At 33.1% G+C, this 25,532-nt stretch overlaps 1 protein-coding gene across 1 annotated transcript in view; it reads right to left on the reverse strand.

Annotated features, from left to right (window-relative positions):
• Nucleotides 1-9,595: 9,595 nt before the first annotated feature.
• Nucleotides 9,596-25,532, reverse strand: part of PSPC1 (paraspeckle component 1) — a 41,213-nt gene continuing 25,276 nt past the window's right edge. The window contains exons 7-9 of the mRNA XM_085309080.1: nucleotides 17,450-17,507; nucleotides 13,428-13,597; nucleotides 9,596-10,071 (exon numbers count right to left, since the gene is read on the reverse strand). Of these exons, the coding sequence (XP_085165206.1) occupies nucleotides 9,886-10,071; nucleotides 13,428-13,597; nucleotides 17,450-17,507 (414 nt within the window). The 3' untranslated portion in view covers nucleotides 9,596-9,885. The remainder of the gene's footprint in view (nucleotides 10,072-13,427; nucleotides 13,598-17,449; nucleotides 17,508-25,532) is intronic.

Consider the following 25,532-nt stretch of genomic DNA (forward strand, 5'->3'; position numbering starts at 1 on the left):
AGGGAGAAAATGCTGTATTTTCACCATAATACTAACTGAAGGTTAGGATTCCACACACTCCATGGCAGTTCGGTATAGTATTTAGAGCTCTAGTACTTAACAAATATTTAAAATCTCTGCTAAAAGTCTTCCACTTTCTTGAAATACACACGATTCAGCTTCCTTGACACTGGGCAGTTCTGAAGATACTTGATTTTTAAACAATTATGAAAAAGATTTTACAACAGCATTAAGTTTCTGMAACACCGTTTTTTCCCCATCTGAGGCCTCAAATAGTAATAATCCCTTCCCTCCCCCCAAAATTAAGATGACTACTTTCAAATTTGTGAATACTTCTGCAACTATAACAGTAATAAAATACAAGCATAAATATAGTATCAGGGTTGTGGGTAGAGTTTTAAAATTAGTGTTTATTTTCTCAAAAATCAGAGACCTTGGAAATTCAGGTTTATGGATAACTGGAGGAAGAAAAAGACATAGGAAAGAGTTCAGTTCAAAGGTAGTAAGAATAATGCTAAACTAAGATCAGTTTTTATCCAACTGGGCTTAAAAGCAAAACACAGTATCAGTCTTCAGTAACTGTCATCACTTGAGTTGTCCCATTTCATATATTCTTACTGTACAGCCTAATCTAACCAATCCTGCTGTTAAGACGTTGACATCATGAATTAGGTCTAATGGCTGGGTTAAATTAAGACAAATGGTATTTTTAAGTCTTCAGAATGAACAATTTTACACAATTTTCCCAATTTAAAAAGTAAACAACTACATACTCATTAACACAATGCAACACAAACAAGAGCAACATCCCTCCACAAATTCTGCACAGAAACTTTTTTTAAACACAGTGGATTGTCTTACTCCCACTCAATAAAATTTTGAACTTTCACTTTAAAAATSAAGTTATGTTTAATACAATGTGGAGACTTAGTATGATTCAGAGCAAATATCTTCAAATTATTTTTATTAATTTACTGTCTTTAGATGTTTGTGATGCTTGTGTCTGTAAGTATTAAATAGAGAACATTATCAAGATTTAACTGAGAAAAATATTAACATAAATACTGAAATGGCTCATAAGTGGAATAAAATCTAGATGCAATCATGCAGAAAGATATATCAAGTGATTTCTACTGAGCCATGGTCATTTTAGAAACTGTATAAGGTGTCTTCAGGACTTCAGTTTACTTTCCTAATAAACCCATTTTAACGACTTGATGCTCTTTCTCCCTGCAAGCGGCAGGAAAAGCACCTTTTGCACAAAACATGCATAGTGAACACAAAACAGAACAAGCTTAGCAACAGACTCCTAAATTTGATGGTGATGTAATAGATATAAACGATCTAGTATGTCCCTTCCAGACAGACATTTAMAGGGTTAGGGTTAACAAACCACAAGATGCACATAGTTGTGATTCAAGTATTAATGAGGTAAAACATGCATTAACTTAAGTAACATTACAAAAGCTACACAAAGGATAACACAGCAACAATCAATTGACAAATATACCTCAGTAGTTCTAAAAGCATAACCAACCCTTAACACCAAGCAAGTTGACATAATTTTCACTTACAAATCAGTAATTCAATATATCACAATATATCACAATTATTTTATAATTTCAAAACTCTGAAAGTTCAGTTTCTGAAATGTGGTGTGTGAAAACTGCATTCTCCACACACTTAGTCAGAAATTTTATTTGCATTATTTGGCACAGCTCCGATTCTTAAGTTTCAGATGTGGAACAGCTATGCACACAACGCCAGAAGTTCTAACAGCCTAATGCTGCACAACACAACAAAACAGAAGATAAACTATTGTTTCATTATTACACTGTTTTCTTTCTGTGCCATCTGGAAAAGGCTTTTGATACAAAGTTGTTTAAAACTGGAGCTGCAGCTTACCTTTCACATGCTCYGTCCCTTAAGTGCTTACAGTAACAGAAGGAACCGCAGTGCTATTATATCAAACAACACTATTTCCCATCTTTGTAACTGCAGTTCATGTATTTTCTTCAAAGAAAATATATGAAGTGAATAGACTTGCTTCTCTAAAGCAACTTATCATCTTTCCTGGAGAAGTTGTGAAGAACATTATTTTCCACATATTACTGGCTTAGACAACACCTTCTAAAAACTGCAGAAAGTGAAAAGATGGATCAAGCTCACATTACAATATGGTAAAACATTTTAGCAGTAARTTAATTCTTTGATACTTCAAATTCTTGCCTTCCTGGCCAAGTATCACTAAACGTAAAATATAACTGCTTTTTAGACTGCAAAGGCATTTAAGCCCACTTACTGAGGATACATGCGAGATTACATTCTCTTCGTAATACGGAGATAGAGCACAAATTGGTCTATACACACATAGCTAGTCAGAGTCTTGCTCTACTGCCCAGCCCTTGCTGCTCACTCCCTCCGCACTGCAACGAGCAGGAGGTGTAATTCTCAGCGGGTTTCACTGACCCCGCTCAGCGCAGGGCCACAGAGCTGCAAGGGTGGCACAAAGCAGGAACAGCAGCAAGGCAGGCAAAAGGAAGGCTCATCCCTATCTGAAACAATGTATGCACTCAATTATTATTTTTAATATGCAYACTCACAGATTAAGCTATGCTACCTAAACAATATTTGGATTTTCAGATTTCAAATTTGTTCAAGATTTTTAAAAATACACAAATATTTAAAGCAAATATTTAAAACATTTATCAGCAACTTTTGGCTTGAATTTCACTAAGACTGCATTCTACAGTACTGTAGTAGCTTACTTTTTTCTTTTTCAATTTTACATCAGATAAAAATATTTAAAGCTTAGCAACAGTATGGCAGAAAAAAATATTTTACAGCAAATAATCAAGAAAATATAGTATCAGCATGAATGATACTTGACAAAAACATTCAGAAGGTTAGTTTCAACTATCAAGTGTCTATAAGCACAGCATCAGCAACAAACTTGTTTAACAGCCAACATTTAATAATTGTAAATGGGTCTTCAGTCAGAGAGAACTGTTTCTTTTAAATGTTGCATCTACCTAATCAAGTAACTATGATAACCATTAGGAAACTAAACAAAAATCAAGGGAACACACTAAAATGCCCAAAATAGCAAGAGTAGTCACCTACAGAAAGATTTATAACAAATATTCCTAGCTATTTTTACATGTTTTTAGAGATTTATTACACTTCCTCCTTGGTAAAGTATATATGATGATTTAGAATGGAAAAACTTTTCTTTAGTTCTCCAAAATATTCACTGAGAATAAAACCACCTTCCCTATCACATAATTAAAAAGCTGATTACAGTGAAATTAAGACAAAAACAGGTTCATGAAAATACTCTAACCCTGTCCAGTGGGAGAATAAGAAGGAAAGGGAAAAAAAAAAAAAAAAAGAACTTGTTATATTTATTCCTGGAATTTTCTGTTTGCTGCTTTTTGGCTGCGATACATAGGTATAATTTAAGTAAGTTTTTAAGTTTACAAAGGCTAGACAAAAAACAAATAACCTTAAAATCAGCTATTTTGTACTTACAAAAACATAATGTACACACTGTATGCGACTGGTGTACTCAGCCACAAAATAGTCCTACATAACAATTTTAAAATTACAATAAAATTACAATAACATTATCCAACAAAAATCTCCCCCACCCTCTCTGAATRTTTAAATTATCTTCAGATAATTAACTCACTTCAGTTATTCAGTTGATTATTTTGATATTCTTTGATAATCTGCGCAACACTGAACCTGAAGTTTAGAAATACTAGTTTCATTAATGTCTTGAATTTTTATCTTTTCCATTAAAATTAGTTGTTTCAAGGGTTTTCATAATGACAATCTTTCAAGTTGATTTTGTACATTTGGTGGAGATAAAAAATTAAACCACAATCCTCCCATTTTTATTACATTACTTTATTTTTTTTCCTCCCACTTTTTTCAGTTTACACACAGGATGCTTATTCCTCAAATATCTGTGCAATCTTCTTTACTTAAAAATTAAAGGCAAGAACAGTATCTTTATTCTCACTGCACTTCTTTTAAGTCAAGCACTGATGTTCCAAATACAAATAGCAAGCATGTAAATTCAAACTTATACAGCTAAATGTTGCTCTACAAAAAATATAAAAGCACTAGTAAAACTAGGAACAACAGAAGCTCTAAACAAGCCATGTACCAAAACAAAGTTAAAAAAAAAAAAATCACATCAACACATGTGTATGCAGTAACACGATTAAGTTTTTTGAATTCTACACCTCCTATGAACAGCATTTCGTTCCCAATTTGAGGAACTACACAAAATCAGTAAATTTATCCACAACTACACAGATTTTTATAACATGACTGGATGTAAAAATAGAACCGTTCTCTGAAAGCAGTTTTAAAGCGATTTCTACCTGTAAGAAGGTTGTATTTATCTCTAAACTTAAACGTCAAACAGTTCATTCAATTAGAAAAAACAGTACCTGTTCTACATTGCTTTTCTGAAGAAACATGCCTCTTCCTGCTTACTACAATGGGTATCTAACTTATATGCCTTATTTTGGAAGTCAGGCAAAGTTATATAATGTGAATACCTCCAAATTTCAATTATATTAATTTTCATTGTAAGGAAGTTTAAGATGGAAAAGACCTATTAGATCTATCCTACTGAAAATGAATACGTAAGGCCTTGTTTCAGAAGTATTGTTTTTGAGAAAACTCAATTCAGTTTATTTCACCTCCACTAAAACACAGGTTTTAGATCAAGAAAAAAAAAAGTACTGTAAAGGTTCTTTTACCCAGTCCTTTTGTTAAGTCCTCATATTTCATCAAACGAATTTCAATGAAAATAACTGCTTTTAGGATGAAGTCACAAGTTGCCACTAAGATGCTATGGAATAGCCAATAATCTAAGAGAGTGATGTCTGACTCCTGCGTTTTCCACTGTTCCTGGATCAGCTAGCTGTTGATTCAAAGATCAGGAAGTTTTAACAAGAGGGAATACTAACCCCAAACAAGCTAAGAGTCAAGCAACGCATGGAATTTCAAGATGCCACTAAATGTTTGCACAGCATAGTGCCCAAATTAATAATTTCAGTGCACTTGAGAAAACAATTAAATAGCATCTGAAAAGTCTGCTGCATATCTCAAGTCCCACAGTGCTGGCTGAAGCACAGGCTAACTAGACATGCTGGATGCAGACTGAGTAGAACTACCTATGGATATAAGCACCATTCCAAATTTCTGGAATCGGATACGGAGAATCACTCCGTATTTGTGGTCCAACCTAAACTGACCCAATCAGCCACTGCCTGGCCTTCTCTGCTTTAAAGTAGTTCAAAGTTTTATTTCACCAATTTACATCTCATTTCAACTTAACTGAGAAGGGAAAAATTTTCAGCTACTTTGCTATACACACACACACACAAAATGCATTGAATTAAGATGCATGACAAAAAGCTGCTTTCTACAATATGCTTAAGTAAAAGGAGCCTTGTGGTATCAGAGCAAAAAACTCATTTGCTGAACCTCCAACCTCAAAGCATGTTATGCCTTTGAGAAGCTTAAGGGGAGTTTTTTTTTTTTTTTTTTTTTTTTTTTTTTTTTTTTTTTTTTTTTTTTTTTTTTTTTTTTTTTTAACTGAAAACCTTAATTTGAATTAGTTATTTCAGCAGAATTATCTTCAGGCAATATGCAACTGTTTAACATGGAGTACTTCATAAAAGTTGATGCATTCTTGTAATAAATTTATTAAAAGGATATGTAGTTGCAAATGGTTAGGGTTAGGGTTTTAAAAAAAGTTTGGTATAGCTTTTTAAAATGTGACTATATAATTTAGATCAGAATTCTAATAAAGAATGCATACTATGAAATCCTATTGCATTATGATTAAAATTAGACTCATTTGCTTCACATTGTGTTTTTCCATTTTCTGTTTAATTGTTTTGTTCTAATAAAAGAAGGTTCAAACATTTGGTCTCCAATTTATTGATCTTTAGGTCCAACTGGATTTCAGTCTAAAACAGAAGTATGGACACCAAAACATCTTACGATCAGGATTTTCTTTTTCTCTTTGAAAATTCACAGTATCTTTTAAGTATTTTTCTTTGAAAATGAATATAGCTTAGTGTGTCTGAATCACCAGCAAGTTATCAATGTTCTTCCTCTGATTAGGACACCGGACAGAAGAAACTACACATACACAAATTCATAGCCAAAATGGTTTTTGTTCAAGTGCCAGATAGCTCCCCTTACGTAACTGACATTATTAATGTAAATGCAATTATGCATGCTGGACCTTGGACCATTTGAAAAACACCACTGTACTGCAGTAACAATGTTTACAGTGTTTCAAGTGCTCCCATCGCTTCCCTTCCATCTCAACAATAAACAGCTTTTATCCCCCAAAGTAGACCTAAAAATGACTTTTTTAAACAGTATTACATAGCAGTTTCTCGAAGATTTTAAATTGATGGTCCATGTAACATTTAGGGAAGAAAAATCCATAATTTCGTTTGTATATTATTACACAGAGACAGCTCTGAACACTTATTTCCCACTGTTTACTTAAACATGAGTAGATGCTTTTTTTTTTAATTTTATATTTTGGCAGCTACATTTTACCATCATAGCAACCACCACCACCACAAGCTGATAAACTCATTCAGAGACAGATTTTCCTAACTCCAGAATGAGGTCGTTTGTGTAGTTTGTGTCTATAGTTTATGTTTTAATAGAAACATCCTACATTTAAAGTGGAACATTAAAACTTTACAATCTGGAAGTACTAAGACCGCATCTCACATAAAAATCAAGTGTTTTGCCCAGAAATTTCAGAAATATCCTAAAAATCTCAGTAAGTACAGACAAAAAGTAATCACATGACAGTTACCAATTTCATATCCTTTGCTATTACTATTTGTATTACAACAGCATGCAGGAAAATTAGTCAGGACCTCACTGTGCTTCCCAGTCAGCCAGAAAGGGGGAGAGAGTACCACTTAAGTATGCATGCACACAGGAAAAAAAAATGATGGACAGGAAACAAGATGAAAAATAAGAAAAGTAAATCATTACCAGTATGTGAGTGTATCTTCAAACAAAAAAAACAAAAAACAAAAAACAAAAAACAAAAAAAAAGGTTCTTTGGCCACATTTACATACCATTTTAAAGAAATTAGGATTGCCCCTTTCTTAACAATATTCAGCATTCACTATATAGCTAGTGTCAGTTACCCCCAGAAACAGGAAAACATAGCACTGCCTTACTACTGAGCTATACACCAACATAAACACAAACAGCTAGCCTTACAAAAATGTTTATTATGACCTGAATCTGGCAGCCTGTCATCAGCAATAAAAAGAACTCTTTGAGAGCTTTAAAGTGTTACCAGATTCAACATTTCAGTATTTGACTTTTTTAAAGGACTTAATGACTTTGTTTATAGATATTTTTAAAAGATTAGATAACACTCTGTAATAAGGAAAGAAGACAAATCCACTGCTAGCATCAGCAGAACTATCCAAGTTGGAGAGTTTTAGAGAGACTGTAGATTGAAAAAAAAAAAAAAAAAAAAAAAAAAAAAAAAAATCACTGAAACATTATACTCTACAACCACCTTCAAAAATAAAAACCTCTACTTGCTAGAAAAAATGCAGCACAAAAACATGCATTTAAAATATTATAAGGCTGGCAAGGAAAGAATGAACGATTTTTCACAAATACGGTATGTTTAAAGAACTTCTGAAATATTCGGATACTACAGAGATGAGAACCAGGTGTGTAACTAGAACAAATACAAATGGAGGGAAGAAAAAAAGCCTCAAAAACCCACAAAAACCCCAGACCTATTGACCCCAATTCCAAATTATATTTTTAAACACATTCCCCTTAAATCACAACAGTTCTAACTATCTCAATTCCAATTAAAATGCTATGATCAAAACAAGGTCTTAGAAGATGGAACAACAAAAAAAAAACCCTTCCATTTTGACACTAACTCACACTGATGYAAACTGTATTCTTCAACTCACTGCATAATACCAAATCAGGGAGTTCAAATAGAGCTATGTGCAAATCTTTACCCTTAGTGAAAAAGCAGCTATTTTATGTTTTAGGGATAGCATGCTCAGTAAAACCAGTTGTAGCTTTCTTCAAACAATGAGTATTGTAACACGTTACAAGCACCAGGTATGGCAATCAGTACTTCAGACTTTAAATTCAACTCACTTGCATTACGAACTTTAAGATGTGACATCTATCTCAATCATTGAGCAAAAGAACAGTAGCATTAAAAGCACTGAGTCTAGGAAAAGGCAGGTGAGGATCTACACATGCAGTAATTCTACCAAAACAATCTGTCATTACCAAGTCATACAACGCTGACATTTCAAATATTGTACTTCCAAAATGCCAGCTACGCCCCTATTTTTCCTGTTACCCATTATTCACAATTAAATTCAACAAAACCACCACAAATGTATATTAAAAACACATATAATCTCTGCAGTTTGCATCCCATGCTTTAAGCTATATACATATTGTTCTTATATAATTAGGGCACATTGTTGTATTAAATCTGTTCTGAACCAGTTTAGTATCACAACTCATGCTGACAAATTTTAATAATTTGTTTGTAAAAACATGAGTGAACTGACAAGAAACAAAACACTAATATTTTGAAACTATTTCGTGCAGAAAAAAACAATACTAACCAATAACATTCTTACTTTCTTACCAGCAGAGGATTCACACTAATAGGCCTTTTCCATCATCTTCCATCATTAACAAAATTTGAATCATAGTAAGCTTCCTAATAGCTTTACAATTAGTTTTATCACATCATTCAACTAGCAATTCTAGCCTGAGTTACTGTGTTAGAAACGAGTGTTCAAATTTATCATTCTACAAACCATTTATCAAGAACACTTAYGCTCATTTCCTTCTAAATACACATTAATACTCTATTAGAAGCAAACAATTATTTTAACTGGAAAATACACATTTGCCTTTAAACTGAACAGCTGACCACTGATAACAGACTTGTTTCTATACAAACCAAGTATGGGGAAAAATACACTTCTGATAATGCATTATGCAGCAGAAGGTTTTAAAACCAGCTAGCATAAATATTTCCTCCCTTGCGATGGCAAGATCCCTTAACAATCAGTAGAACACACTGATGTCACAACAGATTTTTCTTCTGTAGAAGTATAYTGCATATAATTTACTTAAATTCATTCATTCAGTTATGAATAAAACATACATACAGATTCCTTTTCAAATAATCTGAATACTGGACATACTCTGCTTACAAGCTTCTTGTGACTAAGTTTGCGAAGGGAGATTGAGATACAGGGACACAATACCCCTAAGACAGCACTTTGTATGAAATTTGATGCTCTTCAAAAGTCAAAGAAAATGTAAGAAGCTGCAATGTAAATTGTTCATAATAGGTACTGCAACGTGCAGTTCTAGCTGAACAGATTCACTATTAAGAATGGAATTTTCTTGACACATAGTAGAAGCTACATATTAAGAATGAAAATGACAGCATTTACAATTCAGCATAAAATTATTCTAAGCCCAGTATTAGTAATAACATTTCCAAAATCCTTTCAAGTGATTTTTATATTTTATTGTAATCAGATAACTGCATGTTTTACAGCATAGTCACACATTGTATTTTGCTAGAGTCACAAACACATTGCCTTACATAATGATCTGCATCATTTCTGCTCTATGCTACAAAGCCTATGACTGAATACAAAAAGGTTTTTACAAAAGAAACTGTTTTAAAGACTACAATAACAATAAAACCGTTTCCAGATAACAGCTAAAATTATAAAGGCATACCACCGTATATTTTTACTGGAATTTCTAAACAGTAGGGAATGAAATAAGTTTTAGTATCTGCGACGCTTGTTAGGTCCTTCAAAGTTGCCCCCAGGGTTTCCTCTACCAAAGCCACCAGGTCCACCACTCACGGCACCTACACCACTCATTGGCGGCTGAGGAGTTTCAGAGCCCGTTCTACTAACCAGAGGTGAACCCATCTGTGATGGACCTCCTTGAGGGAATCTCTCATTATGCTAATTAAGTCCATTTGGAACATGCCAAATATAAGTTATAACAAAAAACCACAAGTGATGTTGTCATGAAGTTCAGCAGATAGTCCAGCAGAATCAGGATCACACATAAAGGGAAGAAAGGAGCAATTCAATTAGTTATTAATAAAAAAGAGCRGAAAATTAAAGACTGCTAATGTTATGCTCCAACTTTGCAAAACAAATTAAAAACTTAAGAATTAAACCAACTCTGATGTTGAATGTAACTTCATCCCTTCAAGCACATCTGAACACAAAGCAATACTTATTCTGTACGTAACAGAAGARACAGAAACAATTTTATACCCAAGTCCTCTTCTGCCTTACATCTCTGCTACAATGCTTTGCCATTTACTGAATTAGATAYAGAAAAAATGTCAAGTTAGAAAATAATTAATCTGTACCTGTTGTATTCCTAGAGCCTGCAGAGTTTTTTAATAGTAATACAACTTAAAACTTAAATACCCAAGCTCTGTAGATAAAGCATTTCAGTCCATATTATCTGTAATCAACCTTTCGGACAGCATTTTAGGAATATTTAACTAGACTTTTAAAATCCAGTTCAAATGAATATAAATCAGTGATAAAATAATTGGACTACGCTTAGCTTAAAAAATACCTTGATAAATACCTAAAGCTTAACCTGAAACATCTATATAAGAAGAAAAATTCAGATAATGTTCCACATTTCTGATTTTCCTTAGTTGCCTACATAGATTTCACTATAACGGTTTAAGACTCAAAACAGCAAATACTCAAATGAGTACTTATTGTTCGGTATTTCTGCAAATATTTAAAAACTCACATGATGAAATCTAAAACCTCAACATAACATAAGCTATTAAAGGCACATGTAGAGTGCACACAGGTAATCAAGTATTCCATCATTCAACTGTTCAGAACAGCTGTATTTTCAAAAGGAATTATTTCTGTACAGGGACCTACATTAATTGCCTAGGTATTCAAAGTTCAACCAGAATAGCAAAGACTACCACTTTATTTAAATGCTGGAATCAGAGATTTCTTCTGAAAGTATAATTCCACTCAGAGTAGTAGAGCTCGACAGTTCTAAAGTCTGCTAATACATTTTTTTCTTATAAATGTCAATTTATTTTAAAGCAGCATTTTATTACATCTATATAGATTAAATAAGTATATGCAATTTAGACCATGGGTGTATATATACACACTGTTAAAAAGTTAACAGTGTCTGTGGAAATGTATTGTTTAGTTTTTAAATAGTTCAACAGCAACGTAAAGATCTATCACTCCAAACTACCTTAAAAATTGCAGCACGGTGGATAGTTAAGAACTGTCTGGCTCATACCAGCTTGCTAGCAATGGATATGAACAAATTTCAACAATTAGTTATTTACATACTCCTAATAACGTTTACAGTTTAACTTCTGGACAAAGGACAACTATTTTCACCAAGGATCTCACTTTCCAGCTAAAAGAAAATTGCAGTCAACTATTTACAACAAAGTATTAAAAATACTATTCCTAAAAATTCAAAGATACTCTGTCTTAAGAGATAGTAGTGGGGAAAAATAGAAAAAGATTGCCTCGATTTTTTTTGAAGGCCATAAGCGTGGAGTACTTTTTATAAGAGACATGACCATAATTTAATAGCAAAAATAAAACTAACACTAGTTATATAGGCCTGCTCCCCAAAAAAAAAAAAAAAAGTTAAAGTGAAAAAATTAAAAAAGCATCTATTTTATTCGTCCTTCAGTGACATGCAGGAAGAAAATGAAAATTGAATTATTTGTGGTCTTTTTGGACATTATCATCACTCTATCCAGCCATTTGGAAATGTCAGTAAATTTCCTACATTTCCACATCTGAAATGACTTTTTGTAGAAAAACAACAGTATGAGATTTAAGATTCCATGTTCTCTCCTCACACCTATTCAAAAGAGAATGTTCCAGGGGAGACCAGAGAACAAAAAAATTAAATTCTCCAACCTTCAGTCTTGTAAAATTTCACCAGCCATTTTCCCTACATTTTTTTTTCTAAAAAGAAAAAAAAAAAACTAAYAATAAATACCTTGGAGAGGGCAAATTTAGAATAATGCAGTAACACGTTTCTAGCAGAAAGCATCTCTGACAACAGTACTTCCTTCCTGGCCCCTTTGTGAGAAATGATTCAACTGATAAAATGAGTTCCTTCCTATGACATGAAATCCTCTCTTTTAACTGACAAAGATCAGATTTGGTAAGGATTTTGCTCTCGGTCAAAATCTGTTTCCCACAAGGAACAAAGGATTTCACCAACACTTCATAATATGGGCCAGTCACTGACTGATTCTGTTCTTTTTTTGGTGGAATATACAAAAGAAATTTAATCTATAAAATGCTACAGTGTTCCAGAAAAACTAACTGGATCACTGTTTACTCCACATACTTCTTTATATCACGCTATCACCAGAACATCCCAGATATCTACTTACACAAGAATACTGAAAATATGTAAACATCAGGTATTAAAAATGATATAGTTGTTTCTCTACATAAGACATTACAGCTAGGAAAAATGAATGGCTATGAGAACAGAGTGAAAATAGCTAATGCTTTGACTGCAGACAAATGGCATGACTGCTCTTGATAAGTAAGTTCYGAATGTTAACAGCACATTCCTATCCGTCCTTGGCAACTAGGCAATATTCCTTCTTCATATGTCRATACAGCAATTATCCCTAACAGTTCTTGGTATACTTATTCTCTAGGAGTGTAATTACTGTCATGATCTCTACTGGTGTGTTCAACACACTGTTAGAAAAGAAATACATGAATAGTAAAGTCACTTCAAAAAAAAATCAGTAGTTTACACAAAGATATCTTCACACTACACATAGCTTCTAACATTTAACTGATCACCCAATTAAGGGAGAAAAAAGGCTAGCATACACAATTTAATTTCATAAAAGAAAAAAATACAGCAAATACCTAAATTTAAAGGTTACTTTGGTATACTGTTCTTTCTGCATTTCACAGAAGTGATTTCCTGCCATCAGTAAGAGTTTTGCACGACAAATAACACTTGCAAAATTTTACCAGAAACATTGTACCTTCTATCTTTTTTGAAGAGTCTGGTTACTGACCAAAGAACTCATCTTGTTCTGGAGGGGGCTAGATTTTCACTGTTTTCTTTTAATATCAATTAAAGATTTCCCTTCTTTGTTGCAAATGATTTCATGAACAAACAAATCTTACCAATTACTTTTAACAGACTCAAAATATACAACATGCTCTTACTCAGTGTGAAAATATCTTTGGTAACAAAAATGTGCCATGAGACATGATAGCTATTCAAAGTAATTAAATTTGTGATACATTACCACTGCTCCATTATCTGGCATCATTGGTGTTCCCATATTTGCAGCTCCTTCTGGTCCCATGGAAGGACCAGGACCCATTGCAGGGCCAGGTAAAGTTCCTCTGTTGTTCATATTCATACCCATCATTGGAGGAGGGCCTTGGTTACCAGCAGGTGCTGGGCTAAACGCATCTATGCAAAACAATCTATACTTAGAGCTGTCCTATCTGAATTTTACAAGAATAAACAAACAATTTACAATATTTAAAAAGCCAAATGTACAAGACTTCCAATACTTGAAATATAAAAAACTTTTTTCTTTGAGACTGTACATTTACCTCAATCATCTGCTTTTAAACAGATTTGCATTAATCCCTTTATTTTGTCTTATATAATCTGCCTTCTCTATTCGAAAATCATGAATTTTGCAGCTAAATATAGCCATACTGTTTTTGCACAAGAATTTAAGTATTCATATAATATATATATATATACACACACACACAAACACATATACATGGTACATATCACAAACTAGAAAATGTCAATTGAATTTGCAATAATTCATAGTTACAAGGCAAGCTGGCTCTGTCAAGATTTTATCATCATATTAAGTACCGAATAACTGTTCTACCAGTATCACATTAGGTGTATATTGTGTTACAGGATATTAGTCTAATATCTAAAAGCAACAACAAAAGTGGACTCAACTTTACAATACATGATTTGTAACATGGCAGAAAAATCTAGCATTTAAATCTGATTTATGATRGTAAAAATATCAGAAGTAAAGTTTTATTGTAATTGAAAGAGACATTCAAAAAATATAGCCTCCTCCAAAATTCTGATTCGCAGTAAGAGATAGAAAAACTCAAAATCCTTTGAGGAGCTTGTTAAGCTACAATATTTAGTAGGGTACCTCTTCTGCCAAGAAATATCACTTGGCCAGTGTCCACAAATATACTCAACAGATAAGTAAAACCGCACTTGTAACATTTTATAATGCTGTTTTAAGAAAGAAAAGGTTCAATTACATAAATCATATTARTGTCTGTTATTATGACATGTCATCAACTTAAGACTGGTGGTGATGCACTATTTTTCCACATTGATAATCCATCCTATTCAACCAAGAATATCCATCCAAAATTTCATAATCGAACAAAATGTGCCTTGGGAAACTAGCCCGTGTTACATYACGGCAACACCTGAGCCCAATCAGGAAATAAGACATGTTGCCAGACTAAAACTTATTCATCATTTTCATTCCAAAATCAACCTCTCATCAGAAGCACAACTTTTCCAGTAACGAGYATTAAAAAAGCATCATTGTAAACAGGTCAGTTAGCTCAAATACAGTTCTGTGACTACCCGCATGTATGCAAAACTGCTTCTATAACCTGCACTGAGCACAAGTATCACAGCAGTCAGTGAACCACTGCATTCAAGACACTGCTGCTAAAATTGCTGATTAGCTAAGTTAGTGCCAACTGCAAGTTGTCTGGCAAAAATAATTCATGCAGCACAGTGCCATGCATTAAGTGCTACAACTTTATTAGATGAGACGGAAAAGTTCTATGATTTTCAAAAAGCAAAAATTGTTCAAGTTTTGCCCTGAGATGCTTCTCTAAGACCTCTCCCTACAACACTGAGCCAGGGTCAAGTCATGTGTAGATTAGGTGCTTCTTACATACCCATAAGCATGATTAGTACATGGTGCAGGTTCTGCAATCCAAGAGAAAACTACTGTTGAGTATGTGACAGAACTGGTTTTTACCGTCATCCATTTAAGAACTAAATATGGAAGGAAAGGGAGAGGAGTACAGAAGTGCCATCAAAGAGAAACTTTTGTTTTCAGAGGCTAAAAGTACCCAGCATGACTATTACGATGGCAGTGGTAAGTGTGGGTACTGAAATTAATTAAAGCCAGTCCACGCTCTACTATCTACAGTATGTTTACCAGGATGTTAACTAAACTTGGCACAGCCCAGTTGGCCACATATAATTCATGTCTAATTATCCTTCAACTGTGACAAAGTTACATACACTCTAAATACTCAAGTTGCACATGTGAAGATCTGACAGAGCTGGTAATAAGCCACAGTCAATCCTTAAAAAAGAATTCCCATAAAGTCATTCTTCTCCATATTAGAGAAACTGGATCAGCACTGCAGATCCAGTCAAATGCTATCATGTGGCTCATGTATTCTCTCAGAACTTGTTTGCTGCAGAAGACAACGCATAGGTGAGTGTTCTTGCACAAGTCAGCTCTACACTAATTAAATGCAGCACAAAGGTATCTTGCTTTCCAGTAACCCTATCATGCAGATTTTTCAACTACTGAAGACATTCCAGTTCCCCACTGTCCCAGATAAAACTTGCAAGTAGCACACATAAAAGTCAGCTAAAAATTAATTACAGTCCCACGAGTAATAGCAAGAAAGATATGTTAGGACCAACAATTAAAGGATTAAAAATCTACTACCACATCAGTGCTTTTTATTGGGCTTAAAAAAGAAAACTCTACAGTAAACCAACCTAAAATTCACAAACTGTGGAAAAAGCACTATCTTTACTTATTTGCTATTGTATTTTCCCCTTCTGAAAAAGCATTTAACTGTTACTATAACCTCTTTTGAAATTACACATTTATTTCTAAAAGCAGTTACTTTTAGTAAGTTTAAATCAAAAGTCATAGCCAAAACCTTATAAAACAAAACTATGACGGACCTAAATATTAAGCATTAAAATCTGGTGAGAAAAGTGAAGGGCAGCAAACTGTTATACATACACATGCATCTAGAAAGATTTAGAATCTATATGTAAAAAGTATACGTAACTGATCTGGAAAATTCTCATTAGAAGTGTCCACAATATCAGTATTTTAAGTTTCCTAATTAAGTGAAATTTTCAAGTAGAGCATATGAAAACAATAAGCAAAAATACAGCTACAAAGTAGAAATTTTCAAAGTCTATGCTTCAGAATACTATTTCTAGACTACTTGGTCTTTACAATGTCTTCCTTTAAAATTATTTTTAAAGTTTTCAAAAATATTTTCTTAAAGAAAAAAATAAATTTTGCACAATTGTAAATATGTTGCTGTTGGTGAAAGCAAAGTGAATAAAGTATTTAAAACCTGGACTGAACAAATACATTAACGTATAAATTCACATTAGCAAAGCTAAGTCACAGCATTTAATGAACTTCACGTATACTTTCAAATTCAGAATACACAAGATTGATAGTAACTTCTCTTTAAGTCTACAATTTTGTTTTATAAACATTAGGAAGCTTCCTAATGACATATATTGGTWGTTAACATCGTTTAAAAAGATTAAGAAATATTCCAAGTCCAGTATTGTTTAAAAGCAGATATTCCGGTTAAACAAAAAATTGCTAATTGTATCAGTCTGCATATATGGAGCAAGAGCTAATTATTAAGAATATACTTTTTGAGACTTCAGAGCACCAGTTTATAGCAGTGATAACACTATAAACCACGCAAGTCAAATAAGAATATTTGCAAGTATACACTTGCATAAATTAAGACATCAATCTCATTATTAATCTTTTGTTGAGTATGTCAACAAGAACTGATCTATTTTAAGTTCCAAATTATTTCACTGCATGCAATTAGTCATGAGTTTTCTGATCAGTTAGCCTCCCCAAAGTAACTCCGAACACTTCTTAAACAAGATCTAGCTATCAGATCAGATGATACACAGATATCTGATCTGATATCTGATTTATCTATCAGATAAATTCAAGAGTATCCCCTTTTCTTGCCTTTTTATTTATCTTAATTCATGCATCATTTTTTCTCTCAAACATATTCAAAGTAAAATACAAACAGATACTCACTGAAAAAAAAAAATCAGCTACTTGGAAGCAAAATGAGTGACATCTTGTATTTCCTAATACAAAACTGTTTATTCCTTTTAACCAGTACTTGTCATAAATTAATAGTACCTATGAGTAACATGTACAGTCCCAAAGAAAGGAAATTTTACATTATAGAAGCCTTTTTTCCTTCAGATCCCTACCTCCCATGTTTATTCCTCCACGAGGGCCCATATCACCCATTCTCATTTCCTGTTCTCTCTGAAAGTAAACATAGTTTTCATGGTCAACCTATCATTCTTAGAACTTAAACATTCCCATTTACTCCATGAAAATAAAGATTTGCAAGTTTTGAAAGTTTCCATTGATTACAAAAGTGTACAAGGAAGAAAGTTAAATACATTCTCCTGCTTTTATAAAATGGAATATAGTAATAAGTTCAACAGAACAATGTTGTGCATTTCCGCACAATGCTAAAGGAGGATAATATCACAGGTTTCATTTATCAGATGCAGTCATCTCAAACTTCCAAACAGTAATGCGATCAACTGCACATAAATTCACCTTCACTATTTTCATTAACAAAAAGCAGTATATGTATTAAAGTGAAAATAAAGATGTCTTATTACCATGTTGCCTAATAGTCGTGGTTCAATACAGTCCATCTGGCTTAATGACTCAAAAATGCTTGTTTRTTTGAAACCAAGCTTGGATTGGTTATACTACTGCATATAAAGTCAATCTGCCAGTTCAACTTGTATGTTCAAAGAATTTTGACAATGAACTCAGTGGTGGCACATTTTTTTCATAAATTGCTTATACATTGCTATTGTCATGCTAGATCAGATACTGACCCTCTTCTTGCAGTAAGCATAAAAATGCAGTATCAAAYTATGTAACATACATTTATGATAAATAGAAAAATAAAATGACAGGCCAAATTGATCCTGATTCAACTGATTCTCAACTAGCCACCAGAAAAAAAAATCTGATATTACTGATCATGAACCACGGCCTGCAACAAAATAATACTCAAAACTAAAAGCAGAACCAGAGTGGCAAAAATCATTTAGGGGAGAAAAAAAGTATACCTATCACAGACAATTAAAATTCTAGACAATTTAATATTACTGCTTACATCAAGAGGATGAAATAGAATTTCATAGTTCAAAATGAAAAACAATCAATTTTGTACCAAAAAACAAGTAACATTTTTCACTAAGACTCTCCCACAAGAATGACAAAGTATATTGCACATTTGAGTGAACACACATGCATCTTGACAATAAGCATATGTGAAAAGAAAAAAATTACCTGATTTTCAGAAAACCATTCCACTTACAATTTACGAGTATAAATTCAGACGCCCTTTGAAACAAATTCCATTATCCTGAGCAACCGAATCAGTCTTGCTAAAAGTAACTTTTAAACTGAAATATTAACCACAGCAAAATGCATTCACAGTATTTCTGCAGTTGCACAAAGGTCCTTTTTCATTCAATCATGTTTTGGATGACAAATCTGAGTCTTCTACCTGCACATATTTAAAGCAGCAATCACCAATACTTGACAGAAGAGAGTCAGTAGTTTTGTAAAAACATCCTGGTACAGGAAGTTGTCATAACTTATATGACAAAAGGTTCTCGGGTCAACAGTTTTGTTTCTGGTAAATTGTATTATCCTAGAGTAAGTGTATTTAACATAAGAATTAATGGTTAAACACCATTTTGGATGAAATGCTGTTTAATGAAGAGAAAAAAAGTTAGGGCTCATAACTAAAAGACAGAACCATGTTTTACAGTCCAGCTGTGAAAGTCAATTGATTAGCATCTTAAGAAGGACCTCCTCTTTCCATTGTATAACCCAACCTTAAACCTTTATATCCTACAGAACCATGCAATTTTATCAAATTATTGAGAGCAATGTCTACAAGCATTTAAGTAATATCAGTATCCCTGCAAGTGGCAATCATATTCATAAACTGATACCAGCTAGTTAGTCACAAAAATCAGTATACAACTTGGTTTCAATACAACTGCTATTATACCTCAGCCCTGACATTAGGAAATAGAAGGAAAAAACATAGTATTTCATTGCTAATGCCAGTCCTTAGCCCAGCATGGCAGAGTGACACCATGGCTACCTATTTATATCCATCACGTGGATATGCAAGCATCTGTGTGCGTACAGACAAATTACCTCAGAGAAGCCACAAAGAGACAACAGATTCTTTAGCTGCAACTGAATGTATCAGATTTTGAATTTCTACCCATAATCTAATTTGGGACACTTCCAATTCTTGCAACACAAAACAAGAATTTAAGCATCTCAGATTCTATTGCACAGTAGTATGAAATATGCTACATAGAGCAGCGCTTAGTAGGAAATCTGGTGAAGAATATAGAGCTACAGAACTGTACTAATTACTAGAACTTAACTAGTCTTCTTTCTGAAAAATAGAAGCATTGGTAAGCTTTAATATACCCTTAATTTCTCAGCGCAAGAAATGCTACAAGTCTTAAGTTAACAGTAAGTACAACAAATGTTGAGGTAAAGAGGGGTAAGAAAGGCATGGAGGACTGTAGCAATTTTACTTCTTTTCCCCTCTAGTTTAATCTTTGTAACAATAAACCCAAAGTAAGTATTTGCCCCTTGGCATTTACACCTTTGGTGTTAACTTATTACCACATAAACAACGTTTCAGCTTTAGACTCAAGATCCACTAAAATGACTTATGATCTCTGCTGTCTATTAAACTGTCAACACATCTCTTCCTATTGTTGTATTTTCACAATTTATAGCATTCTACTGAATTTTTGGCATGGAGAAAGTCATCCATAAAATTAACACTGAATTAGCACATAWAAGATAAATCCCCTATCAGAGGAAATACTTAGCTTCAAATATCAACTGATAGCAAACATTATGAACGTAATTAAACACTTTACATAGTAACTCTAAAACTATATTTAGACAAGATCATTTACAAAACCTCATTTTTGAAGGAGCCCAGTGTTGACAAAAACTCAGTCCCACCCCACACAAATAATGACCTAGACAACTTTTTACTATGTGTGTATAAACAAATCACTGCAGTTAAGTCCACCATTCTATGGCATTTGTCTAAAATACAACCCAGAAGGAAATAGCAATAGGCTGCTTTGCTCCTGCTGCCAAGCCACAGCTGGCTGATACTCTGGTCTACCTGAAGGCTCCCTTCTCTGACACTCAAACTCTTTGTGAAACAGAATGATGAGAACTAGACCATTTTCTCGGGGCTTCTTTTGTATATGATTGCCCATTCTTCTTYTGAGTAGTAGCCTGCTTCAGCCCTTTTTCTGAAGCCACCCATAAAGTACTCATAACAGGGAGTTAAAATTGAGCAGTTAGAGAAAGGAGGGTTAAACTGTTACTAGAGAAATAGGTAGGGAGGTGTAAGAACCTCTGAAGTTGCACAGTGTCTCTCAAATTGGAAGAGAACAAGAAAAATGGATAATACACCATTACAAGGGGAAAGTAAATCATGAAGGAGAAAGGGTGTGTAATAAAGTGTAATACAAGCTTTAGGGAAGCAACCCTAGAAACAACAACAGGATCAAAGGAAAGCTGGCACTACTGTCACAGGACAACTCTTCAAACGACTCAAAAGTTATTTCCTAATGGCTTCTCTTTTGCATGATTCTGATAGAATGCTTTAGAATTCACTACCAACAAACCTCAAAAGGGTCTKATTCATCTGAATGATTTGTATTTAGAGAATATGATACAATTGCAACTACAGGGTTGTACTTGCTAGTTATTTTAGATGTACGTATTAAAAATAAGTGAATTTCCTCACATTTTCAATTCCTTTAATGCCAACCACAGAAGCTGTATCTACATGAAAATATAGAGCATTCCTAGTTTTTAAATTACATACACATTGTACATTTTATATCTTGGATTCTGCCTTTTTTACAAGCATTGTAAACGAGATTTGTTGAGCACTCAATATGTATCATGCACAGCAACGTTCTTACACTTCAATCACCGATATCAGTAGTCTAAGCAAACAGAAAACTGCCAGGATGAATCTTCTATTTTTTWAAAAAAAATATTAATACAGTCTTATATCCCACTCTCCATAACATCATGAAATTTACCAGTTTTGAAAAGGAACCTGGATGAGAGGCAGGAGAGCTTTCATCAGATGCCATTCCTCTTTCACATTGAAAATGAAAACATAAGTAGTTACAGAACTGACAACTTTTTTGTTCTTTAATTGACATTACTGTCATTGTTTTGACAAACTGATGTTACTCCCCCCCCCCCCCCGGGAACATGCCTTGTAATTTCAGCACTCCAAAGAAATGTAAAACCTTCTCTCCAAATGACACAGCATTCATCATAACAAAGCTGACAAAAAAGTTATATGAAATGGAATATGTATAACTGAATAACTTAAAACATGAAAAAGATATTAATAGAACTATTAAATATCTGTTCATATCAGAAGTCAGATCACATAGCTCCCTTCAAGTGTCTGGGGCCAAGAAATGCAATTCCTGATTCACGTAAGGCTATCCTTCACGTTTCATCTAAGAAATGGTGACCAAAATAATATGATACAGCATCAAAAAAAGCTTTATTGAACACAGCATTTCCCATATCAACTCAAATGCATGCATTAAAAAACAGTAACTTCATAAATAAGCACACAGTTATCAAAGTCGTGTTCACCACAAAATATGAATTCGCTACTCATTTTCTTACCTGTTTTCATTATGTGCCACCTGAACTTGCTCTCTAGCAAACTTCTTATTTGACAGAATATGTAAGACATTTCTGTACCTCTTACTAAAATGTATAATTTTCTTCTAAGACTAGTTTACTTCATTAAGTCTTTCTAGGTAAGAAAAACTATTTTCAAAGGTCTTTGTAGGAAGCATAACTAATTTTGGTATAGCTTTCTTTAATCCTCTCCATCATGGACTGACAGAACAGAATTAATAACTATCAGTTACTGCTTTACACAAAATCGTAACTTACTGAAAGAGGGCTACATTTTAAAGATACTAATCACTGAAACTGTTAGAATAACTGGTAAGGTAAACATTAAAGTAAAAAAATCCTTTCACCCTCAGCTTTACTCATAGATTAGGACCCGTATATGTATCTCTAAAGCTGCAGTAACCAAAAATAGTTCCCATTTATCCCAGAGGCAGTAACTTTAAAAAGCTGTAAATTAAAAATATTGATGTAATTCCAACATGCAAGATTTCTATGCCTCACCCTGAGCAACCTGACCTAAAGCCAGAGCTAGCCTCTCCAAGTTGAGAGCTGTACTAGTTGATTACCGAAATCCCTTCCAATCTAAGCTACTCTACAATTTGTGAACCAAATGACTGTTTCCATACAGGAGTTTGAAAAATAGTTCTCCTTTATCGTACAAAATTAAGTATCCAAACACATTGAATTAAGGAACTGCTACAATATATGTGAAGCTATACAGTCCTGTTTTCATGTAGGAAGAATACAAGAATTTTCTTTAGGTTTAGTAAGTTGTCAATRGGACTCGGTCTTTGAGAAAAACATTCTAACGAGGCTACAGCAGATAGTTTAAGCCAATTTCCTCCTTGATGATTCRAGTTATGAACAGAATTGATGAAGCTGACTCATTGATTATATTACACTGCTAAAAACACCAAAATTATAAGAACCTAATCAACAAAAATAGTAATATGCATTGTAGTAAATAGATATATATTCCAGTATGTTTTTATATATATCATGTGTGTATACTATAAATTTTATAAATATATATAAATATATACACACTATTTGCATTTATATGTCTACACATACAAAGATGCTTTTAGCATTTATCAGAAAAGCATTCCTAATTATAGTTACAATAGTAATTATAGCTGTTGACTAAAAATAATTTTTCTATAAGAGAAATCATAATTAATTCAGTGCATTTCTTACATAAATAATCCCATCATTTCAATAATATTCTAAAGTAAAGTAATTATTAAAATTGGGCAATTTATTTAAAAAATAGTGCCAATTTAAACACCTAATTCCTGTTTTTGTGTGGGGTTTTTTTTGTTTTTTCATTTTTACATTTTATCCCCTAACTAAGCCTTCATTTATGAAAAATTTCAATGTTGCATGTCTTAGCCAAACAAAAAGCAAAGGACAATCAAACAAGAAAGGTCTTCAACTTTTGTGAAATCTTCCCTCACTTTCCATCTACACCTTTCGTAGAGTCCTCTGTTGCTGAGAGAAGACCTCAACATCTAAATCCCACAGAAAAGACAAAAGGAGTTAACATAGGCCAAAAAACAACTCTTCTTCAAGCTGAAGCTATTCCTTAAAAACATACACAGAATCATTTTACTTAAAACAGACTGTATTGTAAAGCTGTTTATTAGAAAGAGATTGCAAAAGAAAATTAAGTTTGTGTTAGTAACATGTAAGACAACTAATATTGTATCATATTAAAAATGTCAGTCTTAACATGCCTTGTAACATACTAGTAAATTTTATAAAGAATTAACAAAAAACTGAATAGGACACTACTCAATTGTACAACTTCACTAACTAAATAGCTAACACTCAAAGTTAGTCATCTGTAGCAGCTAAAGTCTTATTAATGCAATCTGATTAGAAATACAGAAAATACTCAAGAATGAACAATCCTTATAGAGCTATTACCTCAAAGATACTGCTGTAAGCCATCTTAAAAAAAAAAAAAAAAAAAGACTAGCTTTAATATGACTTGTAGGATTTTAAGTTGTCATAAAAATCTAATCCAATACAGAACAGCTAAGTTTATTAATACAGCATACTTGCTCTTCTTGTGTCTTGGCCAAGAAAAAATAAATACTTTCCAAATATAACTTTTCTGTTTATAAGAGACAGTAGTCCACATGCTCTTTCATCTTCTTTGTAATGTCTAAGAATCCCTAGTTCATCAGATTTTTAATTCACACATCCCTCTTTCTCTTATTTAAATCTTTTTAAATCCAAAATATTCTAGTTCATTGTATCTACAAGAGAGCCAGTTACAGCTGGCAGAACATGAGTACATATTTTTTTTTAATAATCAAAAAGGAAAAATAGATGAGAGATATAATTACTTKACACAAAATGTGGACTAAAATACCAGCGAAAGAGGAAATAATTTGTTTTTCATGACAGTACAGACTCYTAAACACCACTGCTATTCTGGAATCAAATTCCATATTTTGGGAACACTGGGCTTGTTCCAGTCTCGAAGTGTTTTTCAGCTACTGCTTCACAATCAGACCACAGAAAATTAAAGAATCTTATAGAAAAATATGACTCAAGATGACAACTTAAAAGCTAGCTGAAATTCTTTCAATAGTCAACTGAAAATAGCTAATACCTTAAAGTGAAACCTATTTGTAACGAAGAGTTACTGTCAGTGAATTATTAAAGTAACTCTCAACAAATGACCTTTTAGAAATTTTACGTTAAGTACTAAAGAAGGGTTAGAACCTAAATTATGAAAGCAGACCAGAATATCTGTGCTGTTATGCAATGGGAAAATTTTTTCACTGTTGCCTTGTGAAAAGCGAAGTATAGTCACATTTTTGAACCATATGAAATATGGCAAATAAATTAGAAAAGACAAGTAAACTTCAAAATAGAAAAAAGCACATACAGTCATCATTTTTTTTTTTTTTTTTTTTTTTTTTTTTTTTTTTATCTCAGAGCAAGTGAACAGAAAACATAGCCAGAAAGCCAGAAAAACTTTTCTTGTAAAATGTTCATGAATCGGCACTTGGAAAATCTTTATCATAGAGACAACTGAGAATTCAGTCACTGATGAACATGCAGAAATATTCCTTTATCTCCAATATTAAAGAGTTGTCATTGCTACTACAGAAGTTATATACACCTATAACAGACGTTTCTAAATGTCTTTTTCTAGTGACCTCAGAAACAAATCTTGACATCTGAAATCTAACATTAAGAAAACCACCAAAAATTCATTTTTAGTGCAAAAATTCATATGCTTTCTTTAGACATTTTATCAGACATGAARAAAGTAATTCTATACGAAATACATCTATACAGATACAGAGAGATGAAAATTTTTCATGGCTATTGCAGCTTCATTACTCACAAAACTCACACTTTGAGAATGGTTTAAGGAGCTCTTGGCCAAATTCAGACAGAAGAAGAAAGTACACAGAMTGTGGAAGAGGGSACAGGCTACTTGGGAGAATTATAGGAATGCAGTCAGAGTATGCAAGATGCGGCGAGGAAGGCTAA

The sequence above is a fragment of the Rhea americana genome, unplaced genomic scaffold, assembly GCF_003343005.1.
Source record: "Rhea americana isolate MKP2758 unplaced genomic scaffold, rheAme1 scaffold_29, whole genome shotgun sequence".
NCBI lineage: Eukaryota > Metazoa > Chordata > Aves > Rheiformes > Rheidae > Rhea > Rhea americana.